We start from the raw sequence: 11549 nt of genomic DNA, 5'->3' as shown, positions 1-11549 counted from the left end.
ACTTGCCTTGGAGATGGAGCAGTGAAATCTATTACCTGGGAAAATGGTGGTGCCTTCTAACCAAGGCGCAATAAAATGGGCCTAGATTTTCTGGAGTTTATTAGGTTTATTATCTTCTAACCATATTGAGGAGAAACCTCACATTTGAAATGCTTTGATTTTGCTTAAACTATATAGCTATATTTAAAGAAGTTTGTTTATGGAGTCTTTATAACAATCTTTGCTTTGAAAAAGTGAATTGTACTAAAAGCATTGTATACAGTCTTTTCTGAGAGTATGAAATAGCTTAATGATTAATGACATAATAAATCCTTAATGTTCTTTTACTTAAATTGTTAGAGTATTTTAATGCAAAAAAATGTAAACAATTTATTTCAAGATCTTTACTGACAGGTCAATATAATGTAAAATACAGGTTTGTGTGGCTGATAGTCATCTAATTCCAGATGCACAAAATCAAATGCTCATGTTAACAGGATTGCATACTGTTCGAAGGCACTTACTAAATTCAAGGCCAAATGAACAGATGAAATGGGATTGGTTATTAACAGCATATAATATAAAAATATCCTTTTGCTTACAATTTACAAATGTATTATTACAATCTCAACCCCTGTTAAACTGCAATTTCCTGCTCATTTCCAGTAGTTAAGAACACCCGAAAGAATATGTTTCTATTTTTTCAGGGCAAATAATTTACAAAAATTGGTACACAAAGGTTTAAGTCATGCACTGATTTCTTACATCTTCTGTTAAGAATATTTAATACCTGCAACACAGTCAATTATATACCTACCCTGCCCTGTACACAAAGGAGTAATGCACATAATAGTTTCTGGAAGTTAGCAAAGAATAAATGTCCACAGACTCCCTATTTATACTTATTGTACTATATTAATATACAATCCTACAAGCAGTGTAACAAATTCCCCAAAAATTAAGGCCTGTAATACTTTTTTTTTTTGGAAAAAAAAAAGTTAATACTTAAGTGTGAAATAAGGCAGGTCAAAATGGTCCCAGCAGAGATATTTAGCACCGGAATCCACCCCCGGGAAAGGTCTTAGCAAGTTACAATAGATGTAAAATGTGTACCATTCTGTAAATGAGAAGACACCGAAATTGCTCTTGCCTTTTGTTAGTTTAAAAAAAAATTAGTGAACATAATTTTGTCAATGTTTCAGTCCTTTAGTGGCACTTGAAGAAAAACACTCCAGTATTAAAGTCCATCAGAACACTTTTCCCATCATGTCCACTCAGGAGGAGGATCCCTTGGTCCTTTTGGTTTTGTGTAACGATTATTGAATCCTGCAGGTGAGAAAAAAAATGAATTATTTAAAGTTTTAGAACTTCTTTATATACAGCACTGTTACAAAATTCAACACTCTACAATATTATAAAAATGATTATGGGAAGGATATTCAGTCAGATATTACACAATTGAATTAAAGTTATTGTTCAAGAGCTATTACTTCTGACTTATGCAGTTTAATTACAGTACAAATCGACTTGAAATTCAGTTGATCCAATTTTTCTTCCCAAAGGGTACCAAGTTTATTTAACTGGATATACAGCACAGGTAAGTTAAAACAGTTCTTTAATACAAAAGGAACAGGTCCATCTATAGTTTGCTTCTAGCAGCATTTTGTTCAGAGGAGATTAGAGATCAGATTGCTGACAACACAGAAAAAACACTCTGGTTTTACACATGTTAAAAAGGTAGTATTTTCTCTGAATCAGACACCAATTCTGGAATTTTAGCCAAAGAAATTCTAGAATTTTAGCGGAAGAAATTCTAGAAATAAAATTTCACTCATCTTTTATGCAGATTTTTAATCTATTAATCACTTCACCATATTCAACTTGGTATAAATACTTTTACACAATCCACATGTGTACATTTTTAAACAATTTAATCTGACTGATTTTTGTTCAAATGGCCCAAAATTCAAGTTTGTATGTGCAAAATTCTGTGTAGAGGGTTATCATAAAGTAAATGTTATCTAGTTTTCCATTTTCAAAACTTGTACCAATGAACCATTAGGTCAAGCAAACAGGAGAGCTCACTTAATGGTAATCAGAAAGCAAATTAATTGGAAGTAGAAGTAAAAATAATTCACCACAATTCAAAACTAGGGAGATGCGATTGGTAGTGGGTGGGAGGGAGTTGATGATGAAGTAGGATAATAATTCATAACTTTTGTTACACTATTTTAAATACCTTTGTTTCCTCATTTCAGCAACAAAATCATTAAAATGTAAATTAAAACCATTTAGATGTTCACCAGACTACTGAAAAATTTCAGTAAAAGCTAAAGAAAGAAAATGCAAAGTAGCAAAATTGAGAAGGGAAATTACAACAGCAAAAGAAAGCAGACACATATCAAAGCACATAGATTTAAAAAATAAATAAGACCTACAAATTTAACTAAGAAAATCTATAATTTGACATTTCATACAAACTTGCAATGATAGTCTATAGCAAAACAAAAATATTTTGGGCTTTGCTCTAAATTAAGGATCAAAATATTAAATCTAAGAGGTTCCCTATATAAAGCTACTGGAATCATTTGATCATTTCACAAAGACAGATTTGCATTGTTACTGAGCTCAATAGTGCAAGGACATTGAATTAACATATACAAGGTCAATGGGATTGAATTATTACTTTAACTGCCTGACAGTAAGAATTAGTAAATTCATCAAGTTGTTACTCATAAATAGTTAAAATGTACAAAGGCAATTAATATGAACTGGATTGTAGATGGAAATCAAACATTAATGATAATGTTTACTAAGAGTCTTATAAATTTAAGGAAAGAGGACAATACTACCATTTGAAAATTCAACCATACCAATAGCAAAATGGGCAAGAATGTGAACTAGTGAAAATTAGATATGCAAATTTTCTTCTCCCCAAAATGTGAAAGCCTTGTTTTGTCCACAGGCAAACACATTTCCTTATTGCTACATTGTGAAGGAATTAGGAATTAAGAGTATAATAATAGTTTACATTTTGCCCTTCAGAAGGGAACTTACCTTGTCAAAGCCACCACCATCCACCGAACATCAAAACAACCAGAAATATGCAAACCAGTTATTATATAGTTAAACAGCCAAATTAATGGATCTCCAAGCATTAGGTAACTACTATTTCAAACATTAGTTGTGTTGATGAGACTACATTAAAGTACTGAATGAAATTATACAGTTAGAACCACCTTTGACTATTTAAAGCCATACTAAAGTTAACCTGTGATGCAAGCAAAAAGGATAATAGAAAGTTCAGTACTAAAAAACCCCAGAACTCCTCACCTAAATTTGTATGTTGGTTTTAAATTCCCATATGCACCACCCCACAAATTTTAAAAAAACAGGGTAATGTTTTAAGATAGTGGATTTTACTTTCATGTTCCTACATCCAGGATCACTCACCTCCAGATGTTTTTATTGCTAAGTATTGGGGCAGTGACGATGAAGGTCCTTACCTGATTTTTGGAGACAGGATACAAGGACAGTTCTCAGCATGCTCATTTTCGAAAGGAACCCGCTGTCTGATAAGAGGAGGTCACTTATGAAGTTTGATTAAAATCTAAGACAGCATTTTTGAGGTGAAAGGTGTATATAGAAGACAAGCATGCATGCATGCATGGAGGTTATGGCATTCTAGGAAATTTACTTTGAGTAAATTAGTAATGAGTTATGCTTTGGTTAAAAAGCAGGAGGTCTTAAATGTACAAGATATTTACAATTACATGATCAAGACAAATGGTACAATTCCAGTATGACTGTAATTCACCATATGATTACAGTTGATTATGAAGTACAGTTAAGTGCGACTGGATTTTTTGATCAAGCTCCATAATAAACCTCCCAACTTCCAATGATATAAGCTATACTAGCTTCAAATACTTCAAAGTGAATGGACATGCAAAATTAGAGGGGGAAGGGAGGAAATAAACAATGTTTCAGAATCTCTATTAGTATATATCATACATCTATTGGTTGGGATAACTCGCTTACTAGGTTTAAGAGCCTGAGCACCTTTGATGAGATATCCTAAAAACTTAAATACAGCAAGAATTTGCAGCAGTTTTGATCATTTTTTAAAAATCTGTCCTGTAGGGCTGACAGTGAACTCGAAAGTTGTAAATGTTGCACTATCCTCAGAAAGGGACAAACCAAGCAAACACTGATCAGGTAGTTTAACTTGGGTTTTGCTATTATTTGAATCAGTTGAGGATAGTCTGGAAATGCATCACATGCAATCAGCATGAATTTGTAATGAGAAGGTCATATTTCAAATACTATCATTGAATTTTGAGAGGTAATAAATGTACACAAACAGTTGTGCATTTAGAGTAGTTAGTATTGATTTTAGTGAAGTTTTTTTTTGGGAGACTGGAAAACTAAAGTAAAAGTCTAGAATTTTACAAATCAAATCCAAAATTGGCTCAGCACCAGAAAGGGAAAGCTGATTGTGAGAAATCTATTCTGATCAAAGGTCAACTTAAAACATCACTGTTTGTTTCTCTATAGATGCTGTCTGACCTTTTCATATTTCTAGGATTGATAATATTGCATGTTCCCAGCATCTAAGCCTTATTTTGCTTGACTAGTACTTTTGGAAATCTGTTTTACTCAAGGCTTTTAACATTCAGTACTTCTGCCCTGCATGCTTAAAATGAAATTTACAGATGATTCAAAAATTAACCATCTGGTTGGAATGTACGGGAGTTAAATAATGTTAAATTGTGGTAAATTAAACTTAAAATGAAGTGGGAGGTAATACATTTGGTGAAGCAAAAAAGAAAGCAAAACAGAATAAATGGGAAGATACTGAGAGTTGTAGAAGAATAAAAAGTGCACATCTTACAGATCCTGAAGATCTTTAAGATCCTCATGAAATATTTACCATATTGAATAATTACTTAGATGTCCACTGAATTGGCTACAGTGATGACTGGTTTCGTGGCCATGGACTCAACCTTCATGAACTTCAGTTCTGAATGTTTTTTGCTTACTTATATTGTTTGCACAATATGTTTTTTGCACATTGGATGTTAGGCTGTTTTTTAAAAAACAGGTTTGAATGGGTTTCTTTGTCTGGTGGCTGCCCATCAAGGGTGTATAGAGTATACATAATAAATGATAATATTGATAATTATTGATAATAAATGTATCTTGTACTTTGAGGGGCCATGACCTGTAAGACTACACTGCTAAAGTTGTGAAGCTCTTTTCAGTATTTGTGAAAATAATGGACTAAATGGTCTCTGTATGTGTCATAAATCTCTATAGTTCTAGGCTTTCCCTTACCTAATACCAGTTGTTTAAAATCCACATGCATTTTATATATTTACAGGTCTACAGAAATCAGTTTCTACATGATTAAAATGTTGCACAAATCTTATTTCCTTAGAAACTGAATGATCAGAGTTAATGATTATCAGGAATATTATAAATATTCATAAACAACACCCATTTATGCTTCAGAAGTGTGAGAATATACAGCATGTATTATTGACAAGAGGTCACTATCTCCTGCTGTGCTGAATCTATTTTATTTTAATGTAAACAAGACTTTACCTAATGACTTTCTAAGTTTTAAGGGCACCAAAATTATGGAATATTAATTGACCTCATAAATTGTCCCACTGCTGAATAGGAAACATTCACTATTATAAAGATCTTTGAAGCCAAGCAAAGAAAGCAGCAAAGCAAGCAAATAAAAATGCATTGGACATCAGACAGACCCATTAGCTTTCACTGGTATCTTAATGACAATTTTTCTACCATAACCACGTTTGCCCATGCTTAACTGTAATTAAGGCCCAGTTTAACAAAAAATACAAATCCACAGAATTACCACAAAGTATTGCCTTTCTTTAAAGCTTGATTTGCAAATTAAGATTTATCGTTGTCTAATATCTAGGGAGACATCCCTTTTAAAAAAATTGCGAAGAATCTTTAGCAAGAATTAAGACAATCAGACAGCAGGTGTCAGTAACGAGAGATTTCATATACAAGCAAGATCATTTACATGCTTCGGATCAAGACAACTTCTGAGTTTTTGGAAGAAAACTTATTTTTGGCACCTTGCCCTTTTGAGTCCTTCTGTCTTCTTCAGACCAGACAAAATGAAGACATAAGAGAGCAGGTTATCCACTCTCAGAAAGAAAACCTCAAATTATCAAATGGAAGTACTTCATCACTACTAAAAAAAAATCCCATAAACTCAGCAGTTAAAAGCAACGTTCAATCCACTTGCCCTGTAAACTTCACTAACTTCAGCTCCAGAGCAGTAAGTTAGATACAAATACAGTTTTCGACATCTATTTCAATAAAAATCCAAAATAATCACTTTCTCTCCAATATCTATTACAAAATATCAGTTATTAATCTTTGGTAAGAATTTAATTACCAGAGCCACATACACTACATTGTTCATAAGAACTCATGTACCTTGCTTGAAGCTAAATGAGACAACTACCCAAAAGCAGTCTACATTCTTTCAATTACCTGTATCATGTTGATCTAATATGCACTTTCATACTGCAGGCATTATGCTTCGTGTGCAGTGTTTAATAAATATGTCTGCAGGGTAGGTAAGGAGGTGGGAGGGGAATGGTTTTTTAAGATGTTAGTATTGGCAATGAAGCATTCAATTGTCCTGTTTATAGATAAAGTAGCAAATATTCCAGCCAGATGGCATTAATGTAGTAAAAGCATTATACGAATCAATGATTTAATTCATAGCCAGGATACTATTTCTTCTATATCAATGTAAGACTATAAGACATAGGAGCAGAATTAGGCCATTCAGCCCATTGCATCTGCTCCACTATTCCTTCATGGCTGATTTACTATCCCTCTCATACCTATTCTCTTGTCTTCTCCTCACAACCTCTGAGTACATTTAAGCAGAGATTGATAGGTTCATGATTAGGCAGGGCATCAATGTCTTTGCCTCCATAGCAATCCATGGCAATGGGTAAATAAATTCCTCTCAATCTCTGTTCTAAATGGACACCCCTCTATCCTGAGAGTGAGCCCTCTCGTCCTAGACTCAACTATAGGAAAAATCCTCACCACATCCACTCTATCTAGGTCTTTCAATATTTCATGGCTTTCCATGAGATCCCCCTCTCAGTCTTCTGAACTCCAGTAAGTACAGGACTAGAGCCATCAAATGCTCCTCATATTAATCCTTTCATTCACAGTATCATTCCCGCAAACTTCCTCTGGACCCTCTCCAAATCCAGCACATCTTTTCTCAGATAATGGCCCAAAACTGCTCACAATACTCGTAAGTACAGTCTCACCATTGCCTTATAAAGCCTCAGCATCACAACCTTACTCTTGTATTGTAATCCTCTTGAAATGAATGCTAACATTAATTTGCCTTCCTTACCAATGACTCAACCTGCAGGTTAACCTTTAGGGAATCTTGCACGAGGACTCCCAAGACCCTATTTACCTCCAAGTTTTGAATTTTCTCCCCATTTAGAAAGTAGTCTATGTCTTTACTCCTACCAAGTGCATCACCATACACTTCCAACACTATATTCCATCTGACACTCCTTTGCCCATTTTCCCAAACACCAAGTCCTTCTGCAGACTGATTCCATGCTTTCTCAACTCTACCTATCACTCCACTCATCTTTGTAACACCTATTTTATCATGTGCCTCCAATGGACTCCAATATCTTATTCAGTTATAGCTAACTAGCCTGCAATTTCCTTTGTTTTGCCTCCCTCCCTTCTTAAAGGGTGGAGTGGCACTTGAAGTTTTCCAGTCCTCCAGAACCATTCCAGTATCTAATGATCCTTGAAAGATCATTACTAATGCCTGCACAATCTCTTCAGCTACCTCTTTCGGAACCCTGGGGTGTATTCTATCTGGGCCAGGTGACTGTGCATTTTTCAGACCTTTCAGCTTCCCAAGCACCTTCTCCTGAGTAATATCTTTCCACTTTTGCCTCCTGACACACTTTAATTTCTGGCATACTGCTAGTATCTTCCACAGTGAAGAATGACACCAAATACTTAGTGACTTTGTCAACCAGTTCTTTGTCTCCTATTACCAGCTCTCCAGCATTTTACTCTTTATAGATCTGAAAAAAGTTTTTGGTATCCTCCTTTTATTATTGGCTAGTTTAACTTCATATTCCATCTTTTCTTTCCTTATGCCTTTTTAGTTGTCTTCTGTTGGTTTTTTAATTCTCTAATTTCCTACCAATATTTTGCTATATTATATGTCTTTGCTTTTGATTTTATATTGTCTTTGACTTCCCTTGTCAGCCATGGTTGCCTCATCCTCCCTTTAGAATACTACTTCGTCTTTAGGATGTACTTACCCTGCACTTTTCAAAATATCCCCAGAAACTCCAGTCATTGCTGTTCTACTGTCATCCTTTCCAATCAACTTTTGCCAGCCTCTCTCTCATGCCTCTGTAATTCCCTTCACTTCACTATAATACTAATACATCATCTTCCTCTCAAACTTCAGGGTGAATATCATGTTATGATCACTGCCTCCCAAGGGTTCCTTTACCTTATAACCATATAACAATTATAGCACGGAAACAGGCCATCTCGGCCCTTCTAGTCCGTGCCAAACTCTTACCCTATCCTATTCCCACCGACCTGCACTCAGCCCATAACCCTCCATTCCTTTCCTGTCCATATATCTATCCAATTTAACTTTAAACGACAACATAGAACCTGCCTCAACCACTACTGCTGGAAGCTCGTTCCACACAGCTACCATTCTCTGAGTGAAGTTCCCCCTCATGTTACCCCTAAACTTTTGTCCTCTAATTCTCAACCCATGCCCTCTTGTTTGAATCTTGAAAAAGTCTAACCACGTCAACTCTATCAATCCCCCTCGTAATTTTAAACACCTCTATCAAGTCTCCCCTCAACCTTCTACGCTCCAAAGAATAAAGACTTAACTTGTTCAACCTTTCTCTGTAACTTAGGAGATCAAACCCAGGCAACATTTTAGTAAACCTCCTCTGTACTCTCTCAATTTTATTGACATCTTTCCTATAATTCGGTGACCAGAACTGTACACAATACTCCAGATTTGGCCTTACCAATGCCTTATACAAATTCAACATTACATCCCAACTCCTATACTCAATGCTCTGATTAATAAAGGCCAGCAAACCAAAAGCTTTCTTCGCCACCCTATCCACATGAGATTCCATCTTCAGGGAACTGTGCACCATTATTCCTAGATCCCTCTGTTCTAAAGCATTCTTTAATGCCCTACCATTTACGATGTATGTCCTATTTTGATTAGTTCTACCAAAGTGTAGCACCTCACATTTTTCAGCATTAAACTCCATCTGTCATCTTTCAGCCCACTCTTCTAACTGTCCTAAATCTCTCTGTAAGTTTTGAAAACCTACCTCATCATCCACAACACCACCTATTTTAGTATAATCTGCATACTTACTAATCCAATTTACCACCCCATCATCCAGATCATTAATATATATTACAAACAACATTGGACCCAGTACAGATCCGAGGCACACCGCTACACAACATCCTCCAATCTGACACACAGTTATCTACCACTGCTCTCTGGTGTCTCCCATCTAGCCACTGCTGAATCCGTTTTACTGCTTCTATATTAACGCCTAACGATTGAACCTTCCTAACTAACCTTCCGTGTGGAACCTTGTCAAAGGCCTTACTGAAGTCCATATAGACAACATCCACCGTTTTACCCTCGTCAACTTTCTTAGTAACCTCATCAAAAAATTCAATAAGATTTGTCAAACATGACCTTCCATGCACAAATCCACGTTGACTGTACCTAATCAGACCCTGTCTATCCAGAAAATTATATATACCATCTCTAAGAATACATTCCACCAATTTACCCACCGCTGATGACAAACTCACAGGCCGATAATTGCCAGGTTTACTCTTAGAACCCTTTTTAAACAATGGAACCACGAGCAATACGCCAATCCTCCGGCACCATTCCCGTTTCTAATGACATTTGAAATATTTCTGTCAGAGCCCCTGTTATTTCTACACTAACTTCCCTCAAAGTCCTAGGGAATATCTTGTCTGGACCCGGAGACTTCCACTTTTATATTCCTTAATAGTGTCAGTACTTCCTCTTCTTTAATTGTCATACTTTCCATAACTACCCTACTTGTTTCCTTTACCTTACACAATTCAATATCCTTCTCCTTAGTGAATACCGAAGAAAAGAAATTGTTCAAATCTCCCCCATCTCTTTTGGCTTCGCACATAGCCGTCCACTCTGATTCTCCAAGGGACCAATTTTATCCCTCACTATCCTTTTGCCACTAACATAACTGTAGAAACCCTTTGGATTTATTTTCACCTTACTTGCCAAAGCAGCCTCGTATCTTCTTTTAGCTTTTCTAATTTCTTTAAGATTCTTTTTACATTCTTTGTATTCCTCAAGTACCTCATTTACTCCAAGCTGCCTGTATTTATTGAAGATCTCTCTCTTTTTCTGAACCAAGTTTCTAATATCTCTTGAAAACCATGGCTCTCTCAAACTTTTAACTTTTCCTTTCAACCTAACAGGAGCATAAAGGTTCTGAACCCTCAAAATTTCACCTTTAAGTGACCTCCATTTCTCTGTTACATCCTTCCCATAAAACAAATTTTCCCAATCCTTTTGCATCTTGTCAAAGTTAGCCTTTCTCCAATCAAAAATCTCAATCCTAGGTCCAGTCCTATCCTTCTCCATAATTACACTGAAACTAATTGTATTGTGATCACTGGACCCGAACTGCTCCCCAACAAATACCTCCATCACCTGCCCTGTCTCATTCCCTAACAGGAGATCCAACACTGCCCCTTAGATCCAACACTTTACCTTAGGCTCCCTAATCAAATCTAAGTCATCTCATAGGCATTTTACAAATTTCCTCTTGGGATCCAGCACCAACCTGATTTTCCCAGTCTACCTGCATATTGAAATGCCCATGACAATTGTAACATTGCCCTTACTACATGACTTCTCTATTTCCTATGGTAATTTATATCCCACATCCTGGCTACTGCTCAGTGGCCCATACACAACTCCCATCAGGGTATTTTTACCCTTATGGTTTCTTATGCAATATGATCTTTACCTCATTACAGAAACAGATCATTTTGCAATCTGAAACCATTGTGAATTTTGTGTGAATGTAACAGAACAAAATTAAATATGTGCAATTGGATTGACAGTGCAAACTTGCAGAAATTTTGTGGTCAGAGATCTCATCAGTCTGGCACTTCAAGAAAATGAAAGTCCTTTGAACCAACCAATACTCATTTAAAATATCATATATAGATTAGATTGTATCTTCTACTGCAGAGGTTGTGGTTTGATGCCAAGGAATTTGCAGCCAGCTAGATACATTAAAAACACAACACTGGGTTAATGAAGGGGTTCCATCTTTATAAACTTGCTTCAGTTGATTTTGTCCATGAGACGGAAAATACAATCATTCAATATAATAACCATAACTCTACAGTACTAATAGTGTTGATAAGGACCAATT

At 35.7% G+C, this 11549-nt stretch overlaps 1 protein-coding gene and 1 long non-coding RNA gene across 4 annotated transcripts in view; one reads left to right on the top strand and one right to left on the bottom strand.

Annotated features, from left to right (window-relative positions):
• Positions 1–318: 318 nt before the first annotated feature.
• LOC140186741 (tyrosine-protein phosphatase non-receptor type 12-like) overlaps positions 319–11549 on the bottom strand; it is a 116457-nt gene continuing 105226 nt past the window's right edge. Inside the window, exons 18-19 of one of the 2 annotated variants that reach the window (XM_072241257.1) lie at positions 3486–3551; positions 319–1305 (exon numbers count right to left, since the gene is read on the bottom strand). In XM_072241257.1, coding sequence (XP_072097358.1) covers positions 1244–1305; positions 3486–3551 — 128 coding nt within the window. In that variant the 3' untranslated portion in view covers positions 319–1243. The remainder of the gene's footprint in view (positions 1306–3485; positions 3552–11549) is intronic. The other variant, XM_072241258.1, reaches the window with a different exon arrangement.
• The window catches only part of LOC140186745 (uncharacterized), a 122400-nt gene continuing 112390 nt past the window's right edge, over positions 1540–11549 (top strand). For both annotated transcript variants that reach the window (XR_011882933.1, XR_011882932.1), the window contains exon 1: positions 1540–1576. This is a non-coding gene — a long non-coding RNA (uncharacterized lncRNA). The remainder of the gene's footprint in view (positions 1577–11549) is intronic.

The sequence above is a fragment of the Mobula birostris genome, chromosome 23, assembly GCF_030028105.1.
Source record: "Mobula birostris isolate sMobBir1 chromosome 23, sMobBir1.hap1, whole genome shotgun sequence".
NCBI lineage: Eukaryota > Metazoa > Chordata > Chondrichthyes > Myliobatiformes > Myliobatidae > Mobula > Mobula birostris.
This window is presented reverse-complemented; position numbering and strand designations above follow the sequence as displayed.